Source organism: Miniopterus natalensis, chromosome 14, assembly GCF_054644295.1.
Source record: "Miniopterus natalensis isolate mMinNat1 chromosome 14, mMinNat1.hap1, whole genome shotgun sequence".
NCBI classification, from domain to species: domain Eukaryota; kingdom Metazoa; phylum Chordata; class Mammalia; order Chiroptera; family Miniopteridae; genus Miniopterus; species Miniopterus natalensis.
Window position 1 is genome coordinate 23,498,082 of NC_142094.1, and position 12,923 is coordinate 23,511,004.

Consider the following 12,923-nt stretch of genomic DNA (forward strand, 5'->3'; position numbering starts at 1 on the left):
AAAAGTCACAGGGTCAGGCCAGTGTGCGGCTCACTGGTTGAACGGTGACTCATGCACCAAGAGATCGATGATTCAATTACTGGTCAGGGCACGTGCCCAGGTTGCGGGCTTGATCCCCAATAGGGGGTGTGCAGAAGGCAGCTGATAGATGTTTTTCTCTCATTGATGTTTCTCTCTCTCCCTTCTCCCTTCCGTTTTCTCTGAAAGTCAATAAACACATTATTTAAAAAAAATAATATAAATTTTTTTTTTTTTAAAACAAAAAAGGTTACAGGTACAAATATAACAAGCTGAATGATTAAAACAGAAAATTACAGCTAAACCACAATCCTATGCCACAATTAGGCAGGTACCTTATCAATATACTTTTCAATGTTAAATACAACAAGGCACCTGCCAACACGTCATGAAGTTTACCTAAGCTGAAAGAATACATCTTCATCCACAAATCCAAATGTATCATGTAGTTTTGTAACCACTCCTGTAAAAACACGCTGCTTCTGAGGTTGGGTTTGTTGCTGACTGGACCTTGGTGTTGGATATGATACAGTTATCTGTGCTGCAGGCTGAGGAGTAGATAAGCTAAGACTTGTAGGCAGTGCAACAGTAGGCTATAAAACAAAATCAACATAAAATTAAGGTGATGATTTGAAATAGTCTACAAGTTCTCTAAAAATTAATTTAAAAAAATTTTTTAAAAGTCTATAAACAAAAAATAACTACTTAAAACATACTCAAAATGCTAAAAATAATTTATTTGAAGTTAGAAAATACACATGAGCCCGTCCGCGCATGGCTCAGCAGTTGAGCGTTGACCTAGGATCCAGGCGATCGGGGTTCAATTCCCGGTCAGGGCACGTGCCCAGGTGGCAGGCTCGATCAATGACTCTCTCATCATTGATGTTTCTATCTCTCTCTCTCCCTCTCCTTTCCTTTCTCTGAGATCAATAAAGATATATTTTTAAAAAAAAACAACAAAAAACACATGAACACTTTTAAGATGAGAATCAAGTTGAAAAAATTGTTAATTGTGATCTATTTCATCAAGTTCCCTTAGATCAATGTTTTCACAGATTGTTCCAAGAAAAAGATACTGTAGTACAATGAGTTTGAAAAACAATTTTTATTTTAGTTCTCTCTTAGAAATTCAAAACCCATAGTGGCATAATAAAGTCTCAGGAAAGTCCCATATAAGTGAAATAAGTCAAAGACCAATACGTATGATTTCACTTATATGTAACCTAAAAAAACCAAAGAACTCCAAGAAATAGAATCAAATGGTGGCTGCCAGAGGAGTGTGGGGGAAATGGGTGAAGGTGATCAAAAGTACAATTTTCTGGTTATAGATAAATAACTTCTGGGGATATAATGTACAGCATGATGACTATAGTTAATAATACGACTGTATATCTGAAAGTTGCTAAGAGAGATCTTAAGTTCTTATCAAAAGAAAAAATGTTTTTAACTATGTGAAGGTGATTATTTAATTGAATTTACTGTGGTAATAATCATTTTACAATATATACACATATCAAATCATTATGTTGTACCTTTAAACTAATACAATTATATGTCAATTATATCTTAATAAAACTGGGGAGGAAATAAAAACATTAACACTTTCATTGGTCTTTCCTGGCACAATCAAGCATGGATATCAAACAACGTATTATTAATTAAAACCTGTATATAAATAGAATTAAAATCAAAATAAAGAAATAATTATCTGAGTCTTCAAGTCAAACCATGGAATTTGTTTTACATCTGCTGAATAAAGCAAGTCTACAATTAAAAAACGCAAGTCTACTATTAAAAAAAATAAAAACAGCCCGGCCAGGCGTGGCTCAGCGGTTGAGCGTCGACCTAGGATCCAGGCGATCAGGGTTCAATTCCCTGTCAGGGCACATGCCAGGGTTGTGGGCTTGATCAATGACTCTCTCATCATTGATGTTTCTATCTCTCTCTCCCTCTCCCTTCCTCTCTCTGAAATCAATAAAGATATATTTAAATAAATTAATTAATTAAATAAAATAAAAAATAAAAACAAAGTCCTCTACACATACATACAGTAAAAGAACTCAGCATTTCTTAAACTATGATCAAAATTATTTTCTCATGAAAATTTTTTAACATCCTAACAAACTAATGGTTTATGGGCACACTTTGGGAAATGCTATTCTAAGAAAAGACGAACTTTTACAGCTTTTCTACTCAGAGACTGAAAATATGAAACAAATGTTAGTCGATTTTAGCTCTTTAATAAAAACGGGAAGTGAGATTGATTTCTCATTTGAAATGTACTTAAAAAAACAGCAACTAAGATTCAAGACTAAAAAGGTATGAAAGGTTATATAGTAAAAAACCTCTCCTACTCCTGTTCCTCAGCTACTCAGTTTCCTAACCATGGGGACAATATATATTGAGATTCTGCTTTCTTTTGAAGCATTGCACAGTATTTCAGTCTAAATACATACCAAGGGTTGGTGAACTATGGCCCATGGACCAAATTCAGCACACAGCTTATGGTTTTTATACAGCATATAAGCCAAAGATAGTTTTTACACTTAAGGATTATAAAAAAGGAAAAAATGCAACAGAGACTCTAAGGGGCCCATGAACTCTAAAGTAAGCACTACATATCAGAAGTTCAAAAACTTTTTAATGTTTCTATAAATTAAGCTGATAATGTAAGTTACTTCATCTAAGGTCAACCTAAAAGAGATATATAATGTGTACAAAAAATTTCCTAAAAATTTTAGTTCAAAGAAAATGTAAAGGCCATTATTAGTATTACATTTAAAATAAGACCACATATTTATTCAAACTAGATCACAGCTCAATCTGCAATCAAAAACTATAAAAAAACAAAAACATGCTTTCCATTTTTATTTAGCATACTGCTGAGCTAGCATGTGAACCCAAAAAATATTCATCTGTAAATCCGCAAAGAAAAATGTTGGTCTACTTTTCATTGAGATATCCAAAAGAAATAGTCAAACTAACCTGGGTTAAAAGGGTCTGCTGAGGTTGCTGCAACTGAAAACAGAAAACAAACAAAAACAGGAAAGAAAAAAAGGATCAATCAGTATTGTTGTTTCATATATGCTTTCTTCATATAAGGAAAAAACTCCTATTATATGGATACTTCTAATTAAGAAATATGTAAAAAGTAACAGGTCATTAGGTATAAGGTTTCCTATAGCTATTTCTAACAACTGAAGACCTGGTATAAAACTAACTCATTCAGTAACAATAAGAAATTAATCTTTGTCATTTTATAGGAATAACACCCACAAAACTCCCCTACAAGTCAAAGTCCCTAGCAGGGAAGATTTCTAGTTCTCCCACCTGTTAATTATGTTACAGAAATGATTCAGTATCATCAACATGCTACTTTTATCAAAATATCACTGGCTATCCAATTCATACATATGCCTCTAAAATAAGAAGCATTCCTAATGGTTTGATTTGCCACTGCATGGGGATGATAAAGGACAATGCACTCTGACATACAATTTTTACAGCAACAAAGTGTAACATTACTAGAAATTGGTATAAAGGGGGAAATTTAAAAATTCTGTAAGAGAAACTTGACTTAAGCTAGGCTAAAAGAAGCTACATGAAGTTCTAATTCAAAACACTCAGTTTACATGGAATCACCATGTATTAAAAGTTAAATCTAACAAATCACTATTTTTCTATAAGTAAAAAATGAATTATATCGTTACTCTTCAGTAAGAAATTTTGTGGGGGTTTGTGTTTTTTTTTAAAGAATGCCCTGGCCAGGTGGCTCAGTTAGTTGAAGCTTTGACCCCTGTACCAAAACAAGTGCAAGTTAGAATCCCAATAAGGGCACCTGCCTGGGTTGTGGGTTCAAGACCTGGTAGGGGCAAGGAAGGGAGGCAACAGATAGATGTTTCTCACATCCATGTTTCTCTCTCTTCCTCTTTAAAAATCAATAGAAACATATCCTCAGGTAAGGATTAAAAAAAAAAAATAAGAGCTTTTTAATTTTTTAGAGATCAGATAGGGAGAAAAGATAAATGTTCATTTTCGTTTACAAAGCTATAAGCTATTAAATTGTTGAAGTTAAAGACAGTTTAAGGGAAAAAAGGGATCAGCTGGCATGACACAGAAGTTGAGCATCGACCTATGATCCAGGAGATCCAGGTTCGATTCCTGGTCAGGGCACATGGCTGGGTTTCAGGCCCAATCCCCAGTAGGGGGTGTGCAGGAGGCAGCTGATCAATGACTCTCATCATTGATGCTTCTATCTCTTTTTCTCCCTCTCCCTTCCTCCATCTGAAATCAATAGATATATTTTTTTAAAAAGAGAGAAAAAAGTTTCCTTTTATCTATAAAATAGAACTTTAAAGAATCAGAAGTTTCAAACAAAAAGGTTATAAAATTTTCAATTGTTTTTTTCCATCAGTTCATTCAGTCCCATGTAATTAATTCTTGTTCTGTTTGATCTTGAGTTGGTGCTCTTATGAATCCATCAGTTTCTCCATTAGTTCTAGAAATCCTTACTTAATCCAGTGGTATAATCTTAAAACTTATTTAAGCAATATCATTAGAAGTATGCCTCCAGTGACAGTCATAATCCTTTCCATGAGTCTCTGAAACAATTCTTCTTTGTTGAAGATGAAGCATTTCAGCTGACTGCAAGAGCTTGCAGGAAAGCGTCAGAGTAAAACAGTAACTCTACTGGCTTTATTAGAGGTCCAGAGATCTCAGCTATAGGATTCTAAGTCAAGAAAACTTGGTTTTAAATTCACTCATCTGGACAGAATAAAATTTTTCTTTTTATTAAAAAAAGGGGGGTGGGGGAAGAACAGCTCAGCAGCTGTGGCTCTGTGGTTGAGCGTTGACCTATGAACCAGGAGGTCACAGTTTGAGTCACGGTTGGATTCCCAGTCAGGGCACACACCCAGGTTGTGGGCTTGATCCCTAGTAGGAGGTGTGCAGGAGGCAGCCAATCCATGACTCTCTCATCATTGATGTTTCTATCTCTCCCTCTCACTTCCTCTCTCTGAAATCAATAAAAATACACACACACACACACACACACAAATATATGCAAATAGAACAAATGAGTAATGCCTTTTAAGGCAAGATCATTTTGAATATTGACACTTTCACATGGTTCAACCTAACATGTAATCTTTAATAATATACTTCATTAACAGTACTGAAATAAGTCTAAGGGTATTTTGAAAACAAGATAGCCAACTTTAACATCAATCTATTGTCAATTTTTAGAAGTTTAAAGCAATTATTAGTGAGTTATTGTAATCTTCAGAGAAAATGCAATGCTCGTGAAACTCCAAAGGACTTAAGCCAAGGATGAAACTGGGGCATGGATCTAGGAATAAGAGCTTACGGACTGAGAAGCTGTTTCTCCATAGTGTCTTTGGATTCAAGTTTTTGGTCCCCCTCTCTTGTATCCCCTTTTCCTCTCCTGACTGCTATACTTTTCTGAAGCTCCTTAAGGGCATTGAGAAGGAATAAAGATGACCTCTTAACCTTGGAAAAGCCTAGAGTGGGTGCTTGGGCTAGAACCTATCCAGATTTCTGCAGGGGAAATGCTTTTCCTTGACAAACTTCTCCTTAGGTTCAGTTTTTCTTAGCTCTTCCTACCATTACAGATATGAGACAACCTTGAGGAACATGATTAGAGTATGAGCCTAGGGAAAAGGGACCAAAGAAACTTGTTTTTAGTCTAAGTCAGGAGTTTTCAAATTGGGAGTAGGGTCAGAATTACAAGGGTAGGTTTCCTCCCATTTTCAACAGCTCTATTGTTTTAGTATTTTGTATATTAGGTTTCAATATCATCAGGAAAAAAAGGAAGAGGGTTGTGTTGCTTAAAAAACTAAAGGCTTACCCGGCTGGCGTGGCTCAGCAGTTGAGCATCAACCTATGATCCAGGAGATCATGGTTTGATTCCCCAGTTAGGACACATACCTGTTTCGGGCTTGATCCCCAGTAGGGGACCTGCAGGAGGCAGCCAATCAATGACTCATCATTAATGTTTCCCTCTCTCCCTCTCCCTTCCTCTCTCTGAAATCAATAAAGATATAAAAAAACAAAAAAACAAAAAAAACACCTAAAGGCTGAAAGCCAGTGGACTATCCAGGGTTTAGGTTTCATATGGAAAAAAGCTTTTCATTTTCACATATAGTCTAGTACAGCACGGTAGGACTAGAGGCTCCAGACAGGAGTATTGGGCCAAAGACTAAGAATAAGAAACAGAGTGATTCTTTCTACATTATCCTCTGCATGCCTTATTAGAAACACGTGTCAAACATTGACTACTAGTTGAAGATTTGGGTTTTCAGGACATGTGTCCTATCTTCCTTTTCCTTGAAGACATTCCTTTTTTACCTACCCCAAAAGAATTCAAATCACACATTAAGGTAGTTGACAGGAAATAAACTGCATATGAATTATATTTGAAACAAACACTTTAAAAATAAGTTTTTAACATGAAAGATGTAAACTAACCTGCTGTTGCACACTATACAAGGCCTGCTGAGGTTGTGAATATTGCTGTGGGAAAAAGATTTTTCAAAGAAAAATATGTATATTAGTTTTATTCTCAGAAAGCAATATAAATACAAACATACAAATATATAACCAGAATTACACTAAAAATAAATTTTCTGGAACAACTCAAGGTCATCTAAAATAAACAAAATAGTTACTATACTCTGAGATCTGATAACTGAATTTTGTTCAAATTAAAGTATATGAACTGCCCAATTTAAGAGTTTGACTATGCAACTATACTCTTCTCTATGTCCTGGGCATATATAATTTTTATCTCCAGAAAAAACTAAGCATAATAAAAACCCACAGCTATTCATTCTTTAAAAAGTGAAAATTACTCATTCTTTAAAAAGTGAAGGTGCTGTCCAGCCAGTGTGGCTCAGTGGTTGAGCATCAACCTATGATCCAGGGGATCAAGGTTCGATTCCTGGTCAGGCACATGCCAGGGTTGTGGGCTTGATCCCCAGTGGGGGGCATGTAGGAGGCAGCCAATCAATGATGTTTCTATCACTGATGTTTCTATCTCTCCCTCTCCCTCTTTCTGAAATCAATAAAAATATTAAAAAATTAAAAAGAAAAAAGCGAAGGTGCCTACCCCTGTTACACAGAGTTGATAATTTTCTTTCACATATAAAAACCTATTAGAGATTCACCTGTTGCAATGCAGCTGCTGCAGCTGCGGCTTGTTGCTGCAATGCTGCAGTTTGAGTTAACTGATAGTTTGCTGGGGTTTGCGTGGTAAGGCCTGCTGCCGCCAGTGCAGTTTGCTGTGTATAAATGGTAGGAGATGCTCCAAGGAGTGATGGCTGCTGAACACCCAATGCAGCTAAAATGAGATTAAAAGGGGAGGAAGGGATCAAAATTATTTGGGTCCTTTCCAGGAATTTTCCATGAGAGCTTAGTTATGCATTATGGTCGGCCATGGTTTAGTAAAAACCTAGAGAAAATTTTCAGTAATGCTTGTTGAATTTAACTGATTAATGTCCCACCCCAGATCCCAATGACTTTATATGAAATGTTCATGTCATGACAGATAAAAACTACAGAATAAACCCAACCAACCTTACCTAAACCAAGAGGCTAACCTACCCTCAAAAAGTATTTTTAGAAAAAATAAAAACCATGTTGCTTGGTTAAAAAAAAAAGAGTATTTTAGGAAGAGCAAAAAATAAATTATTTTACGATAAAATTCCTGTTTTATCTTCAAGCAGATGAGAATCATATATTAAGGGCAGTGTTGCTGGAAGTGATGCATCCTTAAAACTTCCTACTGGACAGAATTGTCATGTACTTCTAATTTGCTTTAAAAATGTAAACTTAGCCTGGCCAGGCGTGGCTCAGCGGTTGAGCGTCAGCCTAGGATCCAGGAGATCGTGGTTAGATTCCCAGTCAGGGCACATACCTGGGTTGCGGGCTGGATCCCCAGTTGGGGGCTGTGCAGGAGGCAGACTGTGAATGACTCTCTCATCATTGATGTTTCCATCTCCCTCCCTCCCTCCCTCCCTCCCTCCCTCCCTCCCTCCCTCCCTCCCTCCCTCCCTCCCTCTCCCTTTCTCTCTCTGAAATCAATATATTTAAAAAAAAAAGTAAACTTAGAAAACAGACCAAAGCAACACTTTAAAAGCACGAAAAGTTTTCATTTCAATGCACTACTATACTGAGCAATGAGATAAAATTAATCACATAGTGACTTAAAATGATCATTTATGTAAGCCAAATAATTGGGGGGAGGGCTCACAATGACAGGTTTAGGTGCATAATGTTTAACATATGCTTAGACAGGGCTAAAAGCTGAAGAGAACAGAAGATTTTACTTGGTGCTTTTATTCAATTAAATGCAAAAAAAGCAATTAATTAAAAATTGCAGTCTAGCACTGCACTTCACCAAACTGTATCTCCTGGAACAATGACTAGCTCCTTGAGACATTCAAGTTTAACAAAAGGGGTCCAAGTTTTAAAAAATTTAAGAACAGTGAATTAAGCACATATTTTTACTTCAAGATCTCTCAGAACCTTTATTATGCCACTAAACATTATGAATCTCAAAGAGATTACTATAAAAGCAGTATTTGCTCACAGAACACTCCCTTTTCCAATACATCTTGCTTGTATCGAAGAATAACTTGAAAAATTGCTGCTCTATAGCTATTAGTTAATAATCGTATGGAAATAATAATACTATGCTTTACACTTACAGGAACAGAACAGAAAATACTAATCAAATAACCAAAGCCCTAGTCTGAAATACCCAGAAAATCTTTAGAAGTGTGATATTCGCCATCAATCAGTTGTTTAAGAGTACAAATTAATTTTACTTAAAAATAAAACAAACCAACAACAAAGTAAGGTAAAAACAGAATACAAACCAATCCCAGAAATCATGTGGGGGATTTCCTATAAATTACAAATTATTCCCTGCAAAAACACTGTTCACAATTTAAAGAGGAAAAAGAAAAGGAGAACCTAAGGTGGGGGGAAAAAACCTTCTAAATATCCTATAAATGTAGTGCTAAATCCTTACCACATTAATCTTTTCTCTTTTGTTTTTAAGTCAGGTGTCATAGATAGGCAGAAAGGAGAAACCAGGACTAACTAAATGAATTTAATCAGAAAGGAGTGGGGAATATCTTAGTATCAATGTGCATTCAAAATGAGGTTAACTGCAATGAGAATAAAGAAAAAGGTACCAAAATCTAGGGCAGGGATTCTAACTGGTGGGTCCTGTTAACCTTCTGAAATTGTATGCAAAATTTAACACCAGAAATGCTAAAGCTTCCATAGATTTTCAAAACAGGTTAAGAATCACTGTTCTAGGATAACAGCAGCAAATTCTCATGTAAACACAAAACAGGGAAAGACCCTAGAAAAAATTATTAGTATTTTAAATTATAAGTACCTCCTTCACCCACCTGAGCTCTGACCTCAGATCTGCTCTGTTTCACTCTGCTGGTACCAATTTCTAGAACTTTGGAAAGTACTGATAGTTGTCAAAGTAGAAGGGCTCAGAGCCAGTATCTCAGAAAGTCTGTTTTTTTCCTGTAGCTTTTCTAGGTGTTTTAGACTCTGGATTCCCTTTTGTGGATATCTGAGAAACTATCCTTACATATTGTATATAGCATTCTTCACTCTTGTGTATAATTATAATCAAATTCTGCAAGATAATTCTGTAACTTGCAAAGTACAAAGTTATTAACCTCTGATTTAATCTTTCTCTCTATATAAGTGGCTACACACTTGTCAGTTGGAGATCTTTTCCTTTTATCCACATTGGAACAGTCTGTTCATTTATCTGATTCAATGTAATTGTTGAAGGTCTCATGACCCATCTGAAATAGACATGCTTATCACTACATATCAGTACTTCTACAGACAAACCTATGAAACAAGCCCTAAATGGCCACAGGCTACCAGGTAAATAAGTAAATTTAAGGGCTAATTTTTTTTTTTAATCTTCACCCAAGGATATTTTTTCCATTGCTTTTCAGAGAGCAGGCAGGGAGAGAAACATCGATGTGAGAGAGAAACATCAATTGGTTGCCTCCTGCACACGCCCAACGGGGGCAGGGGATCGAGTCTGCAACTGAAGTATGTGCCCTTGGCCAGAACTGAACCCAGGACCCTTCAGTCTGCAGGTGGACGCTCTAACCACTGAGCCAAAGCGGCTAGGGCTAAGGGCTTTTTTAAACCTTCAAGGACAAATGGAAAATATATTATTTTCTAAAATGTAAAATCAGTTTCATATGACTGAAATGTTAATGTTATGAATAAACACACCATTAAAACACAAAAGAGGAATTTGTCCCTTGTCTGTAGACAGTAGAATTCCAACATAACAGCTATTGTACTGAAAATAATGCATGGGGGGGAGAAAATAATGCAGATATGAATTTAAAACAAATTACATGTAGCCCGGCCAGCATGGCTCAGTGGTTGAGCATCGACCTATGAACCAGGAGGTCATGGTTGGATTCCCGGTCAGGGCACATGCCCAGGTTTCAGGCTTGATCTCCAGTGGGGTCGTGCGGGAGGCAGCCGATCCATGATTGAATCTCTCTCATCACTGATGTTTCTCTCTCTCTCTCCCTCTCCCTTCCTCTCTCTGAAATCAATAAAGATATATTTAAAAAAAAAAGAAAAAAAAAGATTCAAACCATAAGTGAAGAAATGGTAAAAAATTCTTCATAAGAGCAATGGGAAAAGTCTTACTGAAATAAACATTTTCAATGATATTATTTATTTTGAAAATGAAAATATTCATTTGTTCCTTTTATACCCATTTCCTTTGCTTGATAATTCTTTACAGCTGGTTTTTCTACTTTAAATTCAAACAACTAAAAACCAGTCATGTATAATTATTGATAAAGTATGTATTTTTCATTTATTTTCAAGTACGGTTGAGCCCCAAACACAAGTTTGAACTGCAGTCCACTTATACATGCATTTTTCCCCAATAAATATGTACAATACTGTAAGCGTATTTCCTCTTCCTTATGCTTTCAATAACATTTTCTCTAGCTTACTTTAATGTAAGAATACTGTATATAATACATATAACATACAACATGTGTTGATCAACAGTTTGTGTTTATCAGTAATGCTTCCAGTCAACAGAAGGCTATTAGTAAAGTTTAAGTTTTGGGGGAGTCAAAAGTAGGACAGGTATTTTCCACTGGGATGGTTCCATACTCCTAGCCATCCCCCTTGTTCAAGGGTCAACTGTAAAACTTCTGAATTCTGACACCTTAACATGCCAAATGATTTTGATAAACTCGAATGAATGAGTAGCTGCTAAGGTCTAACATAATTAAATCAATTAAAAGTCAATCAACGTTTTAAAAACTATAAAACTTCCAAACTGTTGCGTGACACAGGGTTTTTTTTGCTAGTTAACCCATTAATTTTTAAAAGGAGCTTCACAGACAAAATTAAAATCATCCGCGAACATATTACAGTATTATGCAGAGCCTAATTCAGTTACACCACGCGGCCCACCCCACACCCCGCCCCTATTTACAGTGCATGCGTTCAGTAGCCTGACCTGGCTGAGATACCGCAGTGGCTGTAAACTGAGTAGCCCATGGTGGATTCTTCTGTCCTCCAAACTGAGCCATGATGAAAGCAGGGGGAAAACCTTCGCTTGCTTGTTTTCTATAGCAGCGATCTATTAAGGAAGGATCCACATTTTAAAGTTCAACCAAACTGTAAATAACACAAAATAAAAGTTTAATTTGTCAAGGATATCTTCACAGACCTACGTATAATTAACAGGGGGAGCCCCATATGAAGGTCCGATATGCAGCAAAAATTTTTACATCAGGTAGTTCAGCAAAAGTATCCAACTTCGATAAACGACATTAGGGGTAGACTTACAAGAAAGGCGCTTCTTTCTGCCGACTACAAACTGTCACATTCAGACAGAATCTGCTGTTATCTACCCAACTCTTAACAATAAGAACACAGCCTTATGTTCAAAGGAAATATAGTCTGCATGTTTCTTTTGGCAATGAGTTGGGGATTCAAAATGGTGATGCCAGTAACGGACATTGGAAGACATCGAGTAAAGGTATTCAGGAATATTTAAATAACGGCCATCTCTATACTTTTTCAAATAGGGAAGAAACTGGGGGTCCCTTTTCTCTCCCTTCCCTCGAGGAAAAAGACAGTTGAAATAACGGATGCCCTTTACAGAAGCATCGCGAAGATCCCTCCACCCAAAATACAAGCCAGAAAAGGCAAAGATCTCAGCCCGCACCCTCTCCTTCCCCCGCGATTTGAGGGGCCGGAGCTCTGCCATCCCTCTTCCCCCAGCCTCAGCTCCTCGCGGCCTCAGACCAGGGAAGGCGGAATCCTCCATCCCACGAGACTGGGCGAAGGGATAACAGAGGAAGACTGAGAGCCCTGGTCCCCTGAGCCTGACGAAGAAAGCCTCCATCGCCCCAAACCCACGGCGCCCCGAGGAGCCCCAACGCCCCGGGCCCGGAGGCCAGGGGGCTAAAACCGCAGCGGCTCGAAAGCGAGGGACGGCCGTCCGCGACCCCTCCGGGCCCGCTACACCGAGGCTGAGGGGCGCTCCGGGAGCACCTCACCGGCCGCGGGGAAAAGCCGGGGGTGGGGGAGGGGTGGGCCGCGCGGGGCCTGCTCCGACCCGCACAAAAGGGACCGCGTCCCTCCCGCCCCAGCTCCACGAGAACCCCACCGTCGCCAGCCTACGGACGCCGAGCTACCAAAATGGTCACTCCCGGCCCTTCCGCGGGCCGATAGGACGTTAAGAACCCCGGCTCCGCCGCCGCCGCTTCGAACGAGTGGACCAGACCTTCACCTGAATCGGGTCCCGGCTAACACCGAAGCCATTTCAAACCCGTCAGCCTTAGGCG

General features: G+C 37.9%; 1 protein-coding gene across 4 annotated transcripts in view; it reads right to left on the minus strand.

The window, feature by feature from the left end:
- The window catches only part of CCAR1 (cell division cycle and apoptosis regulator 1), a 41,589-nt gene extending 28,674 nt beyond the window's left edge, over nt 1-12,915 (minus strand). Inside the window, exons 1-6 of one of the 4 annotated variants that reach the window (XM_016198375.2) lie at nt 12,869-12,915; nt 11,588-11,710; nt 7,203-7,375; nt 6,505-6,549; nt 3,004-3,036; nt 418-611 (exon numbers count right to left, since the gene is read on the minus strand). In XM_016198375.2, coding sequence (XP_016053861.1) covers nt 418-611; nt 3,004-3,036; nt 6,505-6,549; nt 7,203-7,375; nt 11,588-11,660 — 518 coding nt within the window. In that variant the 5' untranslated portion in view covers nt 11,661-11,710; nt 12,869-12,915. Of the gene's footprint in view, nt 1-417; nt 612-3,003; nt 3,037-6,504; nt 6,550-7,202; nt 7,376-11,587; nt 11,749-11,800; nt 12,318-12,745; nt 12,835-12,868 lie in introns of those variants that run through there. The other 3 variants (XM_016198378.2, XM_016198376.2, XM_016198377.2) reach the window with 3 other exon arrangements.
- Nucleotides 12,916-12,923: the final 8 nt, after the last annotated feature.